Genomic DNA, 21,973 nt, shown 5'->3' with positions numbered 1-21,973 from the left:
AAGCTTATAGTTTTCCACATTCCCACCTGTTGTCCTATATATATATATAAAAGGACAGCACTTTAATAAGGCATTATTCCACCCAGACATTCAAACTCCTCCTGTGTCACCTCATCCTGTGTCACCCCTACTTGCACCATCAAATTTGTGGGCGCTATATGTGTACCCAGGTTGGACATCATAACACAGCAGCATTTGACAAAGCAATAGGCTATAAGAATTATAACAATAGATATGACTAGTCCCTGAACTAGAGAAGTCCCAATGGAACCCAGCCATCGTGTTGCCCAGCCCCAAAGAGTGAATGAAGGGGGCTGCTTGAATTTCTCAACTTCCCTTTGGATGTGATTGGCCAAATTAGTAATATTCTCTGAACTATCAGGTATGTAGGTACAACATTCAGATCCAATTAGTGCGCATGTTCCTCCTTTCTCTGCCAATAGGTAATCAAGGGCCATACGGTTTTGTAAGGTGACCGTACGAATGGCTGTCATTTCTGCACTTATTTCCTTTAAGGCTTCTGCCGTATCATTAGCAACTATTTCCCAGATATTGGCTAATTTAATAATTTCTCTGGTGGCCATGCTCACTCCCCACCTAGGGAAAGCAATGGCCCAGAATCGGTCAGCCTCAGTAATTACCCTCTTTACTCGTTGCCCAGCAGGATATTGAGGCAGGGATGATGAGTGTCGGATATATGGGATCACATATCCCAAGTAACATGATCCGGTCCGTCTTTGAGGCAACCATGGGTATGCCTTGTGGCCACAAATAAAGTCGGTTTCATTATATGCAGTGACTGCAGGGGAATTCTTTATGTTTATTCTATCTATGTAAATTTGGCCACCTGTGCAAGGCTTCCATCTGATGGTACTACTGATGCTGGTTACTGTCATATTTATATACTGAGTGCAATTACTCCATCCCACTACATCACCCCCTACTGAATTCTTACTCAAACATATTGCTCCATTAGTTCTTGGTGTATTTGTAAGGATTAAAAAAGGAGGTTTATGGGTCTGATCGTAATTAGGTTGGTACCACCCCCGAAATCTGGTTTCACATTTTGTTGTGATTGTGTACTCCTTCCATTGCTTTCTCACAAACATTGTCTTATTTGTTCTCGCACTCATCCAGCCACTATCTCGCATTCTGTTCCCATTAATTTCAATTTGATTTATTACCCACTCCGCTACTTCTTGGGAAGTTAGGGGGACTGGTCTGAGTGGAATGCCTCTCTTGGATTGAATTGGGATATGTGAGCACACCCAGCAACTGGAGATACCCTGACGCTTTGCATACATATATGACATGTATAAAAAAATATTGACATGCAGTTCCCTTGAAACACGATTGAGTCTGCTTGCAGCAGGGGTTGTAGCAGGTTTTATGCCAGTTTCCACCCACACGATCAGGCATGCCGAGCCAATTATTCTCATATGATTTAAAAGTTTAGGACATGCCATGCTGCAACAGTCTCTTATAACAGTTTAATTAATCAGTCAGTTTTTTTTTTCTTGTACACCACCGCCGGGGTCCTTGTATGGGGATTTATGGGTTAATTAATCAACTACTAGGCCTGACCTTTGAACTCGAGATTGGGACCCACCCCTTTATATCCCTTAATCCAAATTTTATCCCTACAATATCCTCTTAGATGCTGTACCTCATCTTAACCAGGTTCCCTTCGTGTTGGCCACCAGTCCGGGTGGAAGAGAGGCAGAGCATCTGATAATCCTATCAAACTATGATTGTCTTCCCTTTTACATGCACCTTACCCCAGCGGGTGCTACTCCCGGTACCATTAAGATGTGTTCTTAGTTGAAATCACAGAGACAATGGGGACATTCTCACCCAGGCTCTGTTTTACTACCTTTGCCAAACCCTTCATCCTCTGCTTACATTTATTACATGCAATGAAAATCAAGAAGGACATTACAACAAACTGCACTATGACTAATACATGTGACATTAATCTAATCCAAGGATGGATCTGTATATTCAGTCCCAAATTCCAGAGGTCATCCCACCAAGTGGTGACTTTAATTTGGTCAATGTCATGCTTAATCTTTTTATTGTCCTGTTGTAGGTTATAATAAACCTTCTGGGAGAGGCGTATCTCCATTCGCAATGCTTTCAAGTATTTAGGCAACGGGTGTCAGATACCCAAATGTGTCCTGATATTCTTTTAAGTCCTTTTTTGACATCCTCAGAAACTTGTAAGGTGGTGAGGTTATGCTGGTGTATCTCTACCAGTTCCTCGGGTTCAATCCGAACCAGGACTTCAGGAATGGAGTAGAATTCTGGACTTAAAATATCACAAGTTAGATTGGCATATTTAAACGTTTTCAAATTAGTTGTAACACAATATTCGCCCCCTCCGGCATATGCCACTTGAGTGGGTTTTAGATCTGCCTCTAGGGCTTCCATGGTACCGGTATTGTTAAACCCACACTGTGCTTCCACCACTATGTGGACATACAGTGACAGCATGTCTAGTAACACATCCCTTTAATTTTGTTTCTGCCAAATTCCCTTTAAAAAAAATTTTTTTTCAGCATATGGTAACATATTGTGATGGGATTACCCCAATATTCTGTACTTGTTACACCTCTCGTCCCTGGGTTTCAGGTGCTATCACTAGTATTACTAGTACCAACCCTAGGAGCCCTCCTCCGTCAGGTTTACGCTCCACTTGAGTGGGGTACACTCGCACCATTGCCCTGAATTGGCAAGGGGTGATGTTCTTGTTTGGTAACAGCCGCTTGGAGGTACCACCTCCGTCATGCCCACAGGTCAGGCTCACCCTCAGTTTGTTGATTCGTTATTCATAAGGGTACTTCCCCTGCCTGTATCTGGGCTAGGTTCTCTCGTGTCTGTTCCACGATCCAGTTACCATATGTACTGCGGATGTCATTAGCAGCCGCCTGCTAAGATACATTATATTCCTCTTTTATTAATTTATTAATGGTTTGGGCATGTGTTTCTAGCACTGTAGCTATCCTGTACAAATGTGTGATCAGTATTTGATCCTTAGACAATTCCTTATCTGTATTTTCATTTATTTTTTTAAAAATCTATCTTTAATGCGAGACCCTAAATCTCTGACCTTTTGATCTAATATTGCTAAATCAATGTTACTGTCCGATACAATATTTACAGTCAGCTCCAATATCCCAAAAATTATTTATTTTACGTAATTTCTTCTTGAACCGCTTTTCATTTCCCAAAATATCCCACTACATTGTGCCCGAGTCCCTTCTATCATTTCACAATTATCCCAACTTGAGAGCAGTATTGTTTGACTGACAGGACTTGTCAATGTAAAATTTTCTTCCCTCTCGAAAAGAATTCTTCCTTGATACACAGCATTCAATAGGAACCATTTAGACTGGACTTCTTTTATTTTAAATATAATTTGATTATCCCCATAAATTACAAGTAAATCTTTCCTTTCTCAAGTGCTTGAATAGCAACTCATATAAATTTTTCTTATCAATTCCAATTTCAGAAACATATTATGTCCAGGCTTTGTGGTTTTATAGTAGAGACAGAAGTACTTGTAATTACTTTTGGATGTAACTCCCATATCTTCCCACCTCGAGCACTCTGTCTCGGAAGACAATAAATGGGTTAAAACAAAACAAATCAAAATGTTTTCAAAAGAAGAGAATCAGGTTGATATCACCACGTTGTGACATTTGGTATCTGCTGATGTCTGCAGCTAAAGTCTTAAATTTTTAACACCACTGGATCGTTTCCTGCACCAAATTTCTCCAGCAAAGGTTGCACCGTAACTTTGTAAAGCCATTTTATGTCAAAGAACTACTCTTGGTAATCCTGCACCATCAACACTCACGTGGTCCCAAAAACCAGGGTCACCTGTTTTAAAAGAAACACAGAAAATCCATTGCGGCTCTTCTTGAGAGCCCAAGGGGTTAATTTGTCAAATCATCATTTATTATTTATTTATCCAAAGGAATAATCCTTTTACCCGAAACAAATCCAGAAAATAAAACAGGAGAATTTGCCTAGTCCCTCTCTCTCTCTCTCTCTCTGGAGCGCGCAGCCTGTCTGAAATAAACACTGTCTCTCCCACATACAGATGTACGTAGGACTGCAGACTGTAATTTCTAACTCCAAGTCCTAATCTCTGTGTTTTCAAGATGTACAAATCTATCTCTTTTACGCTGTCCACCTCCATTCCATGTCTTGCTTTGTTTTAACACTTGAGTTAGGAGGTGTTGATATAATTGTTGAGTTTTCTTAGCATTCTCAGTGCGAGTTATATAATTTGTCAGGGAAGGTCTCCCCTCTTTGGTCAGATCTTGTATTGTATCTACTATTCGTGAATAGCCCCGAACTTGTCGAACTTCGTTATCATACTGTGGCGGGGTAAAACTGATAGGCGTTTAGTACCCTGTGTCAGTACATAGCTCAAGTAATGGACTTCCAATTCTAACCTATACCAATTGTTACCTCATGTTCATCTGTGTAATGGTTAGCCTCAGACAGTTCTCAATCGACTGGGTCATTTCTATCTGTTTGAACTGCTCTTGGCATGACAGTCTGGCTTCTTGGGATGGAAGGGGTTAACATTAACTTGCTCTTGTGGTGGGAGTAATTTGATACTACTCCCTCTGAGATTAAGTTTCCACAATCAAAATTTCTCTTCACACAGGTTTGACTGATTTTTTTTTCACATTTATGGATTGCTTTTACACTATATATTTGCACACTATTTTGAGATTTATTTTTAATCATAGTGTTTAATCAATCACAATAGCACAAAATGCTTCGAAGATCAGTTTAATTTATAACTAGAGATCATCCTGCAAATGTAACTTGTAATTCTTTAAATCTGCACTTTATCTTTTCTTTACAATTAAACCTCATTTTGTCTTGGTGAATTTCACATAAATTCTTTTGTTTAGAAAAAATTCATACTGGGAAATAACATCTCCCATCGTACATTTTAGTTTATGGTTAGTCTTCGTAAGTTTTATAATTTGCTCGTCATACACAACTATAGCTTTCCAATTTTTTTTTTCACATAGTTTTAGTGGGTTTGATTATAACCAACGCTCCGAGCTGTTCCAGGTTTCCGACTTTTCCTATCACTGTGATACCAGATAGTTTTTTTTCTGTCCCGTTAATTTTTTAAACCTCTTTTTAAACCACAGCCAATCACAAAAATAAAAATTCAAAATGCCAATTTTTTAGAAGATCCCATGTCTGGAATTTAACATGCCCACATTTTATAAGAACCAGAATTTAATAGGTCACTTAACCTCAATAACTCCAATTTTAATTCAGCAATATCAGAATTGAACACAAGACAAAACAGATACATTACACAAAAGAAGAAAACACGTAAGACGCAGTAAGAAGGGGGCGTGGCCCACAACACCGAAAAAAACACACAATCAGGACAGGCTTTTTTAAAGAGACAGTACACCAAAACAAAAGGACCCTTTCTTTTCCGGGTCTCTGTCTTTTAAACATTTTTCTAGTCACTTAATTCTATCCATATTAAATGTACCGTCTTTGGGAAAGGGATATTTCTTAGTTCTGGTCCATTTGGACCAAACTATCAACTCATCAGTTGATTCTTTTCCAAAGTTTCTGTACATGTAAGCAGCAGGTGTTCCCTTTGGAGGGATTCTGCTTATAGTTTATACAATCCTCCACACTGTAATTACACAACAATCAAGGCCTATCTTAACTATCACAATTCTATACTTGATAATTCAGCTGATTGGACAAGACGTCATGTGTTCTCCACACCCACTCCAGGGTCCTGGCCCCAATAACCAGCCCAGGCTAGGTGCGTGAGAGAAACGTCTGCACTTAGTTGAATCAGCTGACTTACGCAAGATTTTTTTTTAAAAATGCTCCTTCACTTGAGCACTATCAGTGTTTCTACCTAAACACTTCATTCAGGTAAACCAGAATTTCGCACTTTTTCCGAATCCACAACATCCACACCAGTCTGCGTTTGTCGCCACTACAGACTTGCAAATTTCGCACTTTTCCGAATTACGCAACATCTAGTCTGCGCTTATCCAAATTATAACTTTACACTAAAAAATTAAAAAAAAAAACAAGTCTGTAACTGGTTACCTCTTTTCCTGGTGCCTCTATTCACTAGGAGGTGACAGTCTATCGGTCCCATACAGCAACCTCAACTTCACTCCTAGTATCACCGGTATTCACAGATCTACTCCATTATTGCTCTCTCTCAGCCCGTTACTACAACACTGCAGCTGACAATATTGAGTAATCTGTCACACGTCACACTCTGTCCCCTTTTTCTTTCCTTGTCTATACGAAACACATTTCCTATGATCGCCTTCCAATTCCTAAAGGCAAACAGAAGAATTAGTCACGTCAGTTAATGCATACACCTTTCAATCGCTGTGTGTCTGGGCTTGCACAGACAACTGTGTCCGTACTGACTGGAGATCACAAGTGATCTCAGTGGGACCTCCAAGAAACTGTCGAAAAGAACTTAATTACCTATTATACACAATACATTAACTCCAATTTACTTATTTTCAGACAAGTAAGAATTTATTACCAAGAAGCTTGTATACAAGGGAAGTCCACCTCAAATCAAAGGTTGAGGCTACGACTTCGAAAGACAAAGGATTTAGCTTTCTTTTTATACACTTACTTTAGTAATGTTTGTCTATCATTGAATATAGGCGTACATGTACAATCTCATTGGTTCAAGTGTTTTAGTCAATCAAAAATAGGGACCCAACCCCCAGGCCCCCATCCCCCTCGGTGGCCTCTCACAGGATCTGGGAAAGGTACGTTGCTCTAGCAACACAGCTCCCTTATCAGTAGAGACTGTCTTGGTCTCAAGGTTATGTGGTCATTAATTTCTGTTAGTTAGACAGTTATCTCATAAGCAAAGACAATAGCCCTTCTGTGTGTCTTTGCTGGGAAAGTGTACACTCCAAGCTTCTCATTATATTCAGCTGGTTAGCTAACATGGTCAACTTATTCCATCATGCTTTGCTTCTTTAATGGTTCAATATTTCTACATTAATATGGTCAGCTTTATGGTTTAAGTGTATTAGAAAGTCAATTTAGTAAGGCAAAGCTTATAGTTTTCCACAAAGAGAAAAGTTTAGATATCTCTGTGCTCAGATATATGTGGAGTTGCTGTGATAGTCACGTGTACTATTAGTGTGCACTATAGCATATGTAGTCACTGGGGTCGCATTTCTGCAGGGATTTCTCCCGACCGTTCGAGAATTCTATTTACACCGTTTCCACAGGGTTTCCATGAATCTTCCACCAGAGTTACGGGGCGGGGGATGACCGGAAAAAGCCCTGAAGAAATTCAATCCCACTCAGATAGACCTGTGTACAGTGAGTATTTGCTATGCTATTTACGCAATCTGTCTATATCACTTCTTTTAAGGCCGTCCTTAAAGCCCACCTCTTTGACCAAGCCTTTGGTCACTCTTCCACTTAATAGTTCCTTTTTTTGGCTCGGTGCCATTTTCATCTGATCATGCCTCTAAGTGCCTTGGAACACTTGTCTTCATTACGGGTGCTATATAAATGCAAGTTGTTGTTGCATAGTGGTTTTGCTGGGTAGCTGGGTGTCAGACACATGCAGAAACCGATTACTATCTTTAAAAGTCTGAGAAAGCTGTATGGATTTTTTTTCTTTAAGCCCCTTTTTAAAAGGGGGCAGGGTTAGGGTGTAACTTTATTTTTTTAAAACAAATCAGAACCAAATAAAACAATCAAAGTCAAATAAAAATGTTATTATATTGATCAAGGACGTACTCCAGTCCCTGCGGTGCCCACCGGTTGCGGAAAGCCTCAAGATACCGGCAGACATCGTGTGCTACTTCTCTAGGAAGCTGCATGGATTGAAAGTGTCTGCCTGATAACAGAGTCCAAACTGCTGTCCAAGTAAGGACACCTGTTGAAACCCAGAGAATTTAAATACAGGTTGTCAACAGTCAAGGCTCAGGAATGCCCAAGCATGTGTAAGAGTACAGTTGGAGTTTAAATCGCTGAAACACAAAGGATAGTAGAAATCTAGAATTCTTTGCCCAAAAATGCTGGGTCAATTGGAACTTTCAAGACTGAGATCGACAGACTTTTGTTCGGTAAGGGTATCAAGGGATATGGAGAAAAGATGGGAAATGGAACATCTCCTGTTTCTTTTTCAGATTTCCAGCATCCACAGTATTTTGCTTTTGATTCAGATGCTGCCTGACTTGCTGAGCTTCTTCAGCATTTTCTGCTTTTTATTAGATGAGCCATGATCTAAATGAACGGCAGAGCAGGCTCGATGGGCTGAATGGCCTACACCTGCTCCTGAAACAGTAAGCTTCCTAAAGCTTGCCCACCTTGCATTGAGTTTCTGAATCCAGGTATACGTGTAGTCAGTGTGCACAGTGGAGTCCACATGCGGTGAATGTACACCAACAGACTCTTGACAGGCAGGCAGGCCTCTGTTCCTTGGAGGGGCCCGGGGTGGGCGGTGCATGTTGGGTACCATCTGACGTTGCGCGTGTTACGTACAGCGCAATGACGCAGAGTGTTGTTGTTGATCGCTGGCTTCATGACATGGCGGCTCGCTGGAGCAGTGAGAATGTGGTGGTGGAGGTCAGAGACTCGCAGGTAATTGCGCACAGAGCAGCGGTGGAGGCCCTGGGGCTCCGAGGTCGCGTTTGGTGCGCGCTGCGGTCGACCGGTTGTGGGAGCGTGCGAGCCGGGGCGGAAGGCCTGAGGCTTAGCTTCGGGCCGGGCTGAGTCAAGGAGACTGCGCATGCGCGGGACCAACACGCCCGCCTTCCCTTCCTTAAATAGGCAATCCCCTTCTCGGGGTGGTCGGTTTAACTTCATTGCTAACAATTTTACAACACCAAGTTATAGTCCAGCAATTTTATTTTAAATTCACAAGCTTTCGGAGGCTTCCTCCTTCGTCAGGTGAACATCGTTCACCTGACGAAGGAGGAAGCCTCCGAAAGCTTGTGATCTCCGGTCAGTACGGACACAGTTGTCTGTGCAAGCCCAGACACACAGCGATTGAAAGGTGTATGCATTAACTGACGTGACTAATTCTTCTGTTCACCTGACGAAGGAGGAAGCCTCCGAAAGCTTGTGAATTTAAAATAAAATTGCTGGACTATAACTTGGTGTTGTAAAATTGTTTACAATTGTCAACCCCAGTCCATCACCGGCATCTCCACATCATAACTTCATTGCAAATTGCATGCCTGTTTTAGGTCAAGATTTGAAACTTGGCTTATTGGAACTGTTCTTATGCATGATATGCTGACAAAAGATGCTGACTTAGAGTCCTTAGTTATTCTTGCTTTTTTTCTTAAACTGTAAATGGTAACCATGATGTGGAGATGCCGGTGATGGACTGGGGTTAACAATTGTAAACAATTTTACAACACCAAGTTATAGTCCAACGATTTTATTTTTAATCCCACAAGCTTTCGGGGGCTTTCCCCTTCCTCAGGCGGTGTTTTCCACACCGCCTGAGGAAGGGGAAAGCCCCCGAAAGCTTGTGGGATTAAAAATAAAATCGTTGGACTATAACTTGGTGTTGTAAAATTGTTTACAATTGTAAATGGTAAGAGTAGTCAGCCACTTGTGTCGGTGCTTCCAGGTTGACCCAGCGACCAGGAGACCTTAAGGGCTGACCTATGGCATCTTAACGAGCACTCTCTGTGAAAAGTGGAGTATGGCTGTTTGCATTTTCACTGATAATGACATTTCTTGTTATGGAGAAATAAGCCTCATTTACACTTGTGTAATCATAGCAGAATAAAATCTGCCACATTTGTGTGATACACTTCAGAAAGGTCTACGGTGCTCACAACAATCTGGGTGTTTTTAAAACATGGGATTATATTTATTCCAAAGCAAAATACTGCGGATGCTGGAAATCTGAAATGAAAACAGAAAATGCTGGAAATACTCAGCAAGTCAGGCAGCATCTGTGGAGAAAGAAACAGCTAATGTTTCAGGCCAATGACAGTTTGTTAGAACAGTTCATTGACTTGAAACATTAACTCTGTTTGTTCTTTCTCCACAGATGTGGCCTGACTTGCTGAGTATTTCCAGCATTTTCAGGTTATATTTATTATTTAGAGTGATAAATGCATGGGAGTGAGTATTTGATTAAAATCTAATCAAGGCACTTTCTGTTTTTTAAAAACAAGCCACCATTTTTCTGCTACACACTTCAAAACATGTTAACTTCATAGAATCATGGTTACAGCACAGAAGGAGGCCATTTGGCCCATCATGCCTATGCTGCCTCTTTGTAAGAGCAATCCAGTTAATCCCATTCCCCCACTCTTTCCCTGTAGCCCTGCAAATTTTTTCCCTTCAAGTATTTATCCAATTCCTTTCTGAAACCCATGATCAAATCTGCTTCCACCACCCTTTCAGGCAGCGCATTCCAGATCATAACTACTTGCTGCGTAAAAGAAAGTTTTTCCTCATGTCGCCTTTGGTTCTTTTGCCAATCTCCTTAATCCTGTGCCCTCTGGTTCTTGACCCTTCCCCCTTTGGGAACAGTTTCTCTTTATTTACTTTATCTAAACCTTCCATGATTTTGAACGCTATCAAATCTCCTCTCAACCTTCTCTGCTCTAGGGAGAACAACCCCAGCTTCTCCAGTCTATCCATGAAACTGAAGTCCCTCATTCCTGGAACCATTCTAGTAAATCTTTTCTGCACCCTCTCTAAGGCCTTCGCATCCTTCTTAACTTCTTACTGGTAGCTTTCCCAGGTGGCCATTATTAATGTGCGAGTCTTGGCAAATTATTCAACTATAGTGGTGCAGGGGCTGTCATTACAGCTGAGTGTGATTCTGTCCTTACCCAATATCCATGCACATGTAGTGATCATGAGTGGAGGCCTTGCCTGATCTTTCCTTCCTACCCCATGAGGGTTTCTAGGGCCAGTTGTAGCTCTGTACCGCTGGACTGGCTGAGATAGCTAACTTTGCACAGAATGGGAATTGAGCATGGGACCAATATAAAAGACCATTGTGTTCCATCTGGCCAATTCCAAAGTTTGAAAAATGCCACATTCTATCTCTTTTTTACTTCTCAATTGCTTCTTCCACCAAAAAAAAATCCAGTTCCCTCTTGAATTTGACTGTGCTATCCACTTTTGTTACCTGCCTGGGTAGTCTGTTCCACACATTCACCATCCTCTGTGTGAAGAGTTAAGTCTAAACGGTGCGTTCACATCCCTGTTCAGACCTTGACTACTAGCTGCCAACTGTGTCTAGGGCAGACAGTTGGTTTGCTGAAACAATGGTTCCAACTGCACAGCGGGGGAGGGCGTGCTCTACACCTCAATGGCTGAAATTGGCCAACTCAGCACAGTTGGGATTAAAACCTGAGGCTATGAGGTCTGTTTGCCTTAATGCTGCATTGGACAGTGGCTTTACCCACTAGAGGGCTTTACAAGTGCTCATTATAAAATCCATTTCATTGGTCCCTTTGACATGAATGGAAGTGGGATACAGGAGAAGTGTTTCACTTGCAGTCTGGTGGCAGTGGGTTAGATTTCTGTGGGTTAGATTTTCTGCTAAGATTAGGAATTCTATGAATTGTAAATTAAGACAGTTGGTTAAAATGGTTGTGGTGTTAGAATTTTCCAGTTGTTCAGTAACCACAAACACAAAGCTAAACACTTCATACAAGTTGATTGGATAGCTGCATTGTACAGATGAAACTTGGTAGCAGTTACCTGTATTCTGTAAGTACACAAAATCAGGCAGCTGGGATAATTTTCTGCTTGATTGGAGATTCTGTTGGTTTGGTAGTAATATATAAAAAAAACTAGGCTGTAGGAAATTGTTCTTAATTTTCATACAAGATCTATCAGGACAATTTGCATAAGAATACCTGTTCCACTCATCACTGTCTTTCAGCACAGTCTTCACCTGACGAAGGGGGAAGCCTCCGAAAGCTTGTGAATTTAAAATAAAATTGCTGGACTATAACTTGGTGTTGTAAAATTGTTTACAATTAATGAATATATGCAGGGATCGCAAGCAATTAAATGTACATTGCTAACGTTTAACTGCAGGGGAGGAGGGGCTTGGGGCTTCCACCTTCCATACACCTATATTAAAGCACATTGCTGGATGTTGCCTATAAATTGCAGCTCATTTCAGCAGAAGGAGATTTCATCTGAGGCACCAGTTACTGTACAGTTGACCTATATAGGATCGCAGAGATTAATGAATATAAAATCAGGTCTGCTTTTAGGTGGAAAGTGGCCACCCAAGATGTCGTCTGAGGTTAATGTTGCAAAGCAGAGTCGCAACTATGTTTAAAGTGTTGGGGCATGATGGCAATTCTTGGATTTGGAACCGGGAAGAGGGGATATTAATCCTTGACAAACTTTTGAGTTAGGGCCATGTCCCCCTTCAATCCCTCCCCCCAGATGGTTGCTCCTATGTTGCAATACACCATTAAATGTAACCATTGCATGAGCCCTTCACATTAACCAGGTCAGCAATTATCAGCAGACTTAATACAGAATCACATGCACAGTTTAAAAGCTGCTAAAGCTAGGTACTGTTTGGGTCTCATATAGATTGGAGAAAAATAAGACCAAAGCCGCTCAGCGTTGCTCTTTTCATTGGTAGTGGCTTTACTTCTGTTTCTAGTATAATCTTCCTGTAGTAAATGGCAAAACCAGTGCGGTGTTTGCAGCCTTTTGTGTGGTGTCACTCCTTGTGCTGCTCACTTGCAGTTAGTTGTCCCGGTGATTCATTTGCGAGAACAGCTGTTGAGGTCAGTTTATGCAGCCTGTTGGGATCGTGCAAAGTGACAGTCCACAAAAATGAAACAATCTCAACAAGTTTATCAATTGCATCTACATTTGTGTAGTACATTGAGGTTTGTTTTTTTTTGATACACATCTGTTCAAAACTCTAATTTGTAATTTCTTTTTAATACTAGGCAACTGCGATGTCTGTGAATTGCTATGGCCAGCTTGCAGTGCTGTCTGGGTAAGCAGACCTACCGGGGGGGGGGGGGGGGGGTAGTAACTGAGTGTGAACCAAGTGTTAGTTTCCATTCATGAACCTGTGCTCAGCAAGTTATCTACCAGCCTATTTTCTGTGATGAGGAATGTACAGCAGCGCACGACTCTGCTTCGTCATGTTAATTACTGGCCTGTTAATGTTCCTGTTACAATTTAGTGTCATAGGCGATCTAAACCTGCAGCCTCGTATCGATTGGGAAATGGGGAGGGAGGCTCTAGTTAGGCCGTAAATATCCACCAAACCCTGAAACAAAATTGCTCTGTTTAATACACTTCCTGGTTTTTGCTTTGGGTAATGTACGCTGTGTGATTCTGTAGGTTTATGAAACTACAACGCTATTTCTTATGGATGGGCTGATCGGTGTATCATTGATGGGAGAAGAGGCAACTGTATTGAGATCTCTCAGTACCTCCTTGCTAGATACATTCAGTACCATCACTTTCAGTCCTATACCTGTTTTGTTTTATTCTTGCAAATTGGCATCCAGCCGATTTCCAGATTTTATTATGGAGCTGCTTCCTGATGTACCCACAACCAGGATCATCGAGTGACGCAAGATCTATTACGGGGTGGGGGGGGGGGGGGAAGGAATGTAGATTTTTATTAATTTTCTTTAGTGTTCTATGGTTGGGAATGGTACTTTTATACTGAAAGTACCCACCTCATGCAATCCTCCTTTATGAAAACCTCAGTGCCCCCTATTATACTGGGGTTGATTTCTCTACTTCTTGCATCAGCCAACCCTATGGCCTGTCTGATTGTGATTAAAATTGAGGAACAAATTGTGCTGAATTTCGGGCAGCTGTGTGCCCTGGACCTATGCCGAGTAGGAACTGCCCTTATTTCATCCAGATGTGTGCAGGTGGGCGATCCACAGCAGTCCTCGCTGCCATTGCTACTCTGAAGCAACCACTACGAGGTGTGTGACACTTCTCATCATTTCTGCCTCTGTACCTGTTGGGAACTGCTCGACATCTGCTGTGTGCTTCTGCACAGGACAGCACAGCAATGTGGGGGGAAATCAGGAGCACTAAGCCATGTCCCATCACTCCACAATGAAGACAGGAGGTGGCTATTTGTGCCGGGAATATTAAATATTTTTACTCTAAATTTTCCACAAGAGTGGGAACATGCTGTCTGTATTCTCAGTCACTCCGCTGTGTGCAATTATGCTCGTTAGAATACATTAAGAACAGTTTTTCATAGTTGGCGGGGAAGGGTGCCTTTTTGTGTATGCAGCAGTATTGGTTCGTCACGCCAATGTTTGTTTCTTCACAGGCGCCGTTTCTTGTATGTTATAAATTTAGATGCTCCTTCAGAAGTACCAAGAAAGATTGCAAGACAGAGCAAGTGGGACATCGGGGCAGTGCAGTGGAACCCACATGAGACCTCCTCCCACTATTTTGCAGCTTCCGTAAGTATTAAATTGGGTTTAACTCATTGGAAATCCTGGCATGTGGAAGAGGGAGAGTGAAGGTAAAACTGTCACAACTGCCTTCACCTTATTTACTGAGATAAATAGAAAAACTGTGAATGTTGGAAGTCTCAGATATGAAATGCTGGAAATGCAAAATAAGCTGATCAGGATCTGAGAAAGACAGGTTAATGTTTAGGGTGTGACCTTTCATCAGTTCTGGTATTTAAGTGAGTTGAGGCAGTTAGCCTGTACGCTTTGTAAAATAAGACATTTGTTCACAAAATTATTATTGGTCAAATCTCTGCCAATGTAATGTCTACGAGCTATATATATATATATTTTAAAAAAAGGTAATTGGTCTCTAGATGGGTTCATTAACAGTGGTCTTGCAGGGTTAATGGAATTCCAGGTAAAGATACAAAAATGTGATTGGATGGGTTCACTTCAGGACTTCTTCCTATTTCTCTTAATGTGGGGGAACGGAGTTATTGCTGCAGCATGAGGTGAGGGGGTTATTCAGATGTGTTAGTCAGCTGTCCAGACACAACTCTAATGATCTTGTGTTCATTTGAGCCACTTTAGGGCGACCCCATATATGCACTTGTATTATACCAGTCTGTCAGTTGTATTGCTCCCATTCTGGTATCAAATTTGTAATGTAACTCCTTTTGATATCAGTGTACCCTCTAGAGTTTGTAGGGAACACACACATGCTAGTGGGGGATTTCAACCCCCCTGAGGTTTGAGAGTAAACGTCAGTATTTCACAAATATAAATGCTTTGCGTCGTGACAGCTTTGGTCAGCGTGGAGCTGCACCGGACTTGAATTATGATGCAGTCTTTGTCCTTGCACAATTGTTATGGTGTGGATTTATCAGTACTTAAGGAATTGTTGACTGTCAATAGAGCAGTAGGGGTTGTGATGTATAGTGTATGAAAACAAGAGTTCTGAATATGTTCTTTTAGTGCTGACAACATGTTAATGATGAGGGGGTGAAAAGTGCCTTTAACATATACCTTGTATGAATAAGGTGCCTAATTCTCTAATTTGGAGAGTGTTTTCTGGCTTCATATCTTTCTTCGGAATTCAGGAAATCTTTTAAGCACGCACAAGAAAAATGAATTTTCTTAAGCACGCAATCTTAATGTGTGTGTAAAAAAAGGTTTATTAAAAACAAAAATTAATTAAAATTGTTAAATAATATTGTACTGCTGGCTGTTCTGCACTGGTCTCCAGTTAAAAGGGTGGAGTTTTAACCCTGACTCAGCTGGCTGAGACATTGAGTTGATGCAGTGTCTATTTTGTAGTTGATGTGAGGTGACATCTGGATGTGTGTTTCAGTGTAACCAGCGAGTGGACCTATACAAATGGCACGATGGAAATGGCGAGATCCACACTTCACTGCAGGGTCATACCCGCGTTATAAGGTATTTTGTTCGGAATTATATCCTCTGCGTAAGTAGTGTGGATATAGTCAAATACAGTATTTGAACTGGTACTTCTTAAGTATTGCAGATACTCTTAGAGTAATAGTTTTCTGCTTGAAGCAATTGTCTTATTCTCTTCAAACTTGAGTTGGATCTTCTATCTTAAACTAAAGGTCTTGGGCCACCTCTGGCAAGGAATTGGGACTTGCAGACTGCTTTAGGAGCCTGAAGCTGCCAACCCTGACAGTATTTGCATTTCTGTAGGGAGGTGAGCAAGACTTGGGATGGGATGAGGATGAGGGTGTTGATTATTAGATTGCAGTGTGTGTGTGTGTGTGTGTGTGTGTGTGTATACACTATGTCCAGATAGTCATTGAGAAAGGATTATTTTTATGGAATATGTAAAGCAGATAATGGGGAAAAGAAAGATTTCCCTGATACAGTAAGTGTTACTTGGTTGAGATTAATACAATTCTGTTTGAATCCTATTGTACCAGTTTTGGGGGTACCTGTTGGGAGCATGTAGGTCATACCTCTTCCTTTCCCTGACATTGCTCTCTATTTGATCAATACAGATGCACATAACTGCAACAAATCAATAGTGATTTAAAAAAAATCTGTTTTCTTTCCTTGCCCTTATTTGTAGTGATCTGGAGTGGTCGTGGTTTGAACCTGAGCTGCTTGTGACGAGTTCTGTTGACACCTACATCTACATTTGGGATATCAAGTAAGTCCAGAGCTTTGGTGAGGGGAGAAATTCAAAACATTGCTGATGTCGGGAAGAGGTCAGTTATTTTTCTTTTTTGTTCTGAAATTATGAGGAAATAAAGTGGGGAAAGCTGTTCTGCTGAATAAAGTGCTGGGTGTACTAGTTCACCCACACAGTAACAATGATTACAATTCCAAGTAATTCATTGCACGTAAAGAACTTTGGGATGTTTCTGAGAGACTACTTGATCTCATGTGCGTAATTGCAAATGGTGGGGAGGGAGGGGTTGCAGTTTGGTCCTGATCAGTGGTGGGGGATGTAACTGCCATAATCCTGTTCAATGGGTGGGGGGGGGAGGGGGTTGAAATCCTTCTCATTGTGGGGAAAGGTAGGGGGTTGAATTCTTAACATAGAATCATACAACACAGAAGGAGGCCATTCGGCCCATCGTGCATGTGCCAGCTCTTGTAAGAGCAATCCAATTAGTCCCACTTCCCTGCTCTTTCCCCATAGCCCTGCAAATTTTTCTTGTTTCAGTAATGGATGTTGCTCATCCTTTATGCGAGCTTGGGGGTTGCAAGATGATGCTAGGTTCACCTTCATTGAAATCAGTTTATTACATGTCAGCACCATCTACAGGTCAAGTTCCATTACAATGTTAAGATCACTCATCATTTCTGATACATCATTGATAAATAGATGTTTATATTGCTGTGATAAGGTACTATGTAAATGCAGGTTCTTTTTGCAAACATAAAGGTAGTGGAAGAATTAGATCATTTATAGATGTGACTGCTCTTATTTTATGAGTTTCAACCTGTAACTTTGTGACTAGGGATTGGCTTATTTAGGACAGAAGTGTCTCATTCCGCACCATTTCTGTCCACCTGTAGAAACATTTTTGACTTTGTGAGGCATCATTGAGAATACACATTTCTTACACTGATGAAGCCTGACACATGGGTCGGAACTGGGTTTGTGATGCAGTTTTGTTAACTTTCACAACTCCCCATGGTCAGTAGAGCCTTTAGTGTGATACCCATCCATAAGGTCATTGTTAGTGAGAAAGGAATGAGGTCAGTGCCCCCATGGATAGATTAGTCCTAGCTGAATATGCAACAGGAAGCACTCTGGTGCTCAGTATTGGGAAGCTGTGCAGTTTAATCTGGTTAAACTCCAACGGTACCCCTGTGCCCACTTGGGGGTTACTAAGCCTAGGCTCTGCTAACTTGTACCCAAGTTCTCTGGATTTGGGTATATAGGGTGTGCTCAGAACTGAACACAGCAATCTAAATGCATTTAGGGAACTGTGTTCAGTTCTGGGCATTGCACCTCAGGAAGGATATATTGACCTTGGAGAGGGTGTAGTGCAGATTCACCAGGCTGATACTGGTGCTAAAAGGGTTAAATTTTGAAGACAGATTGCATAGTCTTGGCTTGTATCCCCTTGAATATAGAAAATTAAGGGGTGATCTAATTGAGGTATTTCAGATGATCAAAGGAGTTGATAGGGTAGATAGAGAGAAACTGTTTCCTCTGGTGGAGGAGTCCGGCACAAGGGGGCATAACCTTAAAATTAGAGCTAGGCTATTCAGGGGTGATGTCAGAATTCACTTTGTCACATAAAGGGTAGTGGAAATCAGCTGAGGCGGCAGAGCAGAGGGGAGGGAGCGGCCCAAAAAAAGGTGGGAGTCGGAGGCCCGAGATCAGCTGAGGCGGCAGAGCAGAGGAGAGGGATTGGAGGCCCCAGATCAGCTGAGGCGGCAGAGCAGAGCAGAGGGATTGGAGGCCCCAGATCAGCTGAGGGAGCAGAGGAGAGGGATTGGAGGCCCCAGATCAGCTGAGGCAGCAGAGCAGAGGAGAGGGATTGGAGGCCCCAGATCAGCTGAGGCAGCAGAGCAGAGGAGAGGGATTGGAGGCCCCAGATCAGCTGAGGCAGCAGAGCAGAGGAGAGGGATTGGAGGCCCCAGATCAGCTGAGGCAGCAGAGCAGAGGAGAGGGAGCTGGAGGCCCCAGATCAGCTGAGGCAGCAGAGCAGAGGAGAGGAGAAGGAGCCAGAGTGCGAGCGTCAGGGAGAGAGAGAAAAAAAACCCAAAGTGACGTCAGTGCGAGGCAAGGAGCTGATTGGTGAGTGTTTTTTTTTTAAGTCTTCAGTTTATATTCAAGTAAGTTTATTTAATAATCTAATAAATAGAGGCATGGCAGGGCACCTCAGTCCCGTGGAATGCATATCTTTTGCCATGTGGGAACTCCAGGACCCTTCCCGTGCCCTGGACGGCCACAGGTGCAGGAAGTGTTGCCAACTGGAGGAGCTCGAGCTCCGGGTTTCAGAGCTTGAGCAACAGCTGATGTCACTGCAGTGCATCCGCGAGACTGAGATCTGTGTGGCTAGCACGTTTCAGGAGGTGGTCACCCCACAGTTTAAGAAAGTGCAAGCAAAGAGGGACTGGGGACTGCCAGACAGACAAGGAGGACCAGCCAGGTAGTGCAGGAGTCCCCAGAACTGAATACCGGTTACTCTCTAACTGGTATTCAGTTCTGAATACTGGTGGGGGAGAGGGTTCCTCTGGGGAGTACAGCCAGAGCTAAGACCATAGCACCATGGGTGGTTCAGCTGTACAGGTGGGGGCGGAGAAAGATCAAGAGAGCGATACCGATAGGGGATTCTATAGTTAGGGAGCAGAAAGGCATTTCTGTGGCCGCAGGATGGTATGTGGCCTCCCTGGTGTCACTGAGCGGCTGCAGAACATTCTGGAGGGGGAAGGTGAACAGCCAGAGGTCGTGGTCCATAACGGTACCAACAACATAGGTAGAAAGAGAGATGAGGTCCTGCAGGCAGATTTTAAGGAGTTAGGAAAGAGATTAAGAAGCAGGACCTCAAAGGTAGTAATCTCTGGATTACACTCGGTGCTACACGCTAGCGAGTATAGAAATAGGAGGATAGGGCAGATGAATGCATGGCTGGAGAGATGGTGCAGGAGGGAGGGCTTTAGATTCTTGGGGCATTGGGACCAGTTCTGGGGGAGGTACATTTGGGCCGGACGGGTTGCACCTCAACGGAGCTGGGATCAATGTACTCGCGGGGAGGTTCGCTAGTGCTGTGAGGGGGTGGGGTTTAAACTAATTTGGTAGGGGGGTGGGCTGGGCACCAGGATGTAGCATTGGAAAGGAGAAACAAGGTGCACAAAGGATTGGGTGAGAAAGATAGCACTAGCGCATGAAATAATACGGTGGTAGATGGGACCAGGCTAAGAACGAGTACAAGAAAGTCTAACATAGGTTTACAGTGCATGTGTGTAAACGCACAAAGCGTGTTAAACAAGGTCGGTGAGCTGCAGGCGCAATTAGCCACATGGGAGCTATGATGTTGAAGCGACAATGGAGACCTGGCTCAAAAAGAGCAGGATTGGTTACTAAATATTCCTGGATACAAGGTGTTCAGAAAAGATAGGGAAGGGAAGAAAGGAGGGGGGGTTGGCAGTATTGATTAAGGAGAATATCGCAGTGCTGGAGAGAGAGGATGTCCTGGAGGGGTCAAGAACAGAATCTATTTGGTTAGAGTTAAGAAACAATAGAGATGCCATTACACTACTTGGTATATTCTATAGGCCACCAACTAGTGGGGAGGTGATAGAGGAGCAAATTTGAAGGGAAATTACAGAGAAGTACAAAAGCCATAGAGTTGTGGAGGAATTCAACTATCCTAATAGACTGGGATAGCAATAATATAAGGGGCAAAGAGGGTGCAAAATTTTTGAAGTTTGTTGAGGAGAACTTGCTTGCCCGGTATGTTTCCGGCCCAACGAGGAAGGAGGCATTGCTGGACTTGGTTCTGGGGAATGAGGCGGGCCAAGTGGAGCAAGTGTCAGTGGGGGAGCATTTAGGGAACAGCGATCATTGTATCATAAGGTTTAGAATAGCTATGGAAAAGGACATGGACCACTCTAAAGTAAAAATACTCAATTGGAGGAGGGCCAATTTCAGAGGGTTAAGAACAAATCTGGCCCGGGTAAATTGGAATCAAAGATTGGCAGGCAAAACCGTAATTGAACAATGGGTGGCCTTTAAGGAGGAGATGGTTCAGGTACAGTCTTGGTACATTCCCACGAGATAGAAAGGTAGGGCAAATAAAGCCAGAGCTCCCTGGATGACAAAAGAGCTAGAGAGAAAGAGGGTCGATGAGGGCAATGCGGTTGATGTGGTGCATATGGGTCTTCAAAAGCTGTTTGATAAAGTCCGCATAATAGGCTTGTCATCAAGATTGAAGCCCATGGAATAAAGGGGGCAGTAGCAGCATGGATACAAAATTGGCTAAGTAACAGGAAGCAGAGAGTAGTGGTGAACAGTTGTTTTTAGGACTGGATGGAGGTGTATAGTGGTGTTCCTCAGGGGTCGGTACTGGGATCACTGTTTTTCTTGATATATATTAATGACCTGGACTTGGGTGTACAGGGCACAATTTCCAAATTTGCAGATGACCCAAAACTTGGAAGTGTAGTGAATGGTGCGGAGGACAGTGATGGACTTCAAGAGGATATGGACAGACTGGTGGAATGGGCAGACACGTGGCAGATGAAATTTAACGCAGAAAAATGCGACGTGAGGAGAGGCAATATAAACTAGAGGGGTACAGGAACAGAGAGACCTGGGGGTATATGTGCACAAATCATTGAAAGTGGCAGGGCAAGTTGAGAAAGCAGTTAAAAAAGCATACTGGATCCTGGGCTTTATAAATTGAGGCATAAATACAAAAGCAAGGAAGTCATGATGAACCTTTATAAAATACTGGTTCGACCACAACTGGAGTATTGTGTCCAGTTCTGGGCACTGCAATTTAGGAACGGTGTGAAGGCCTTAGAGAGGGTGCAGGAAAGATTTATTAGAATGTTTCCAGGGATGAGGAACTTTAGTTACATGGATAGACTGGAGAAGCTGGGGTTGTTCTCCTTGGAACAGAGAAGATTGAGAGGAGATAGGAGATTTGGTAGAGGTATTTAAAATCATGAAGGGTCTAGATGGAATAGATAGAGAGAAACTGTTCCTATTGGCGGAAGGGTCAAAAACCAGAGGACATAGATTTAAGGTGATTGGCAAAAGGTGACACGATGAATAACATTTTTACTCAGCGAGTGGTTAGGAAAGATGCACTGCCGGGGCTGGGAGTGGTGGGGGGAGGGGGGGTTGCTGGTGGTGGTGGCAGATTCAATAGTGGCTTTCAAAAGAGAACTAAATAAGTATTTAAAAGGAAAAAAATTTGCAGGGCTACAAGGATAGGACGGGGGAGTGGGACTAGCTGGATTGCTCTTGCATAGAGCCGGCACGGACTTGATGGCCCGAATGGCCTCCTGTGCTG

General features: G+C 42.7%; 1 protein-coding gene and 1 long non-coding RNA gene across 2 annotated transcripts in view; one reads left to right on the top strand and one right to left on the bottom strand.

The window, feature by feature from the left end:
• Positions 1-1,886: 1,886 nt before the first annotated feature.
• LOC137318603 (uncharacterized) lies at positions 1,887-8,509 on the bottom strand. The gene is made up of 2 exons (XR_010961918.1): positions 8,382-8,509; positions 1,887-6,362 (listed from the first exon to the last, which is right to left on the bottom strand). It is a non-coding gene; the product is annotated as an uncharacterized lncRNA (long non-coding RNA).
• Positions 8,510-8,574: 65 nt separating this feature from the next.
• Positions 8,575-21,973, top strand: part of LOC137318604 (GATOR2 complex protein WDR59-like) — a 36,036-nt gene continuing 22,637 nt past the window's right edge. The window contains exons 1-5 of the mRNA XM_067981362.1: positions 8,575-8,655; positions 12,981-13,030; positions 14,345-14,480; positions 15,826-15,911; positions 16,558-16,638. Of these exons, the coding sequence (XP_067837463.1) occupies positions 8,602-8,655; positions 12,981-13,030; positions 14,345-14,480; positions 15,826-15,911; positions 16,558-16,638 (407 nt within the window). The 5' untranslated portion in view covers positions 8,575-8,601. The remainder of the gene's footprint in view (positions 8,656-12,980; positions 13,031-14,344; positions 14,481-15,825; positions 15,912-16,557; positions 16,639-21,973) is intronic.

This window comes from Heptranchias perlo, unplaced genomic scaffold, assembly GCF_035084215.1.
Source record: "Heptranchias perlo isolate sHepPer1 unplaced genomic scaffold, sHepPer1.hap1 HAP1_SCAFFOLD_701, whole genome shotgun sequence".
Classification (NCBI taxonomy): Eukaryota; Metazoa; Chordata; class Chondrichthyes; order Hexanchiformes; family Hexanchidae; genus Heptranchias; species Heptranchias perlo.
This window is presented reverse-complemented; position numbering and strand designations above follow the sequence as displayed.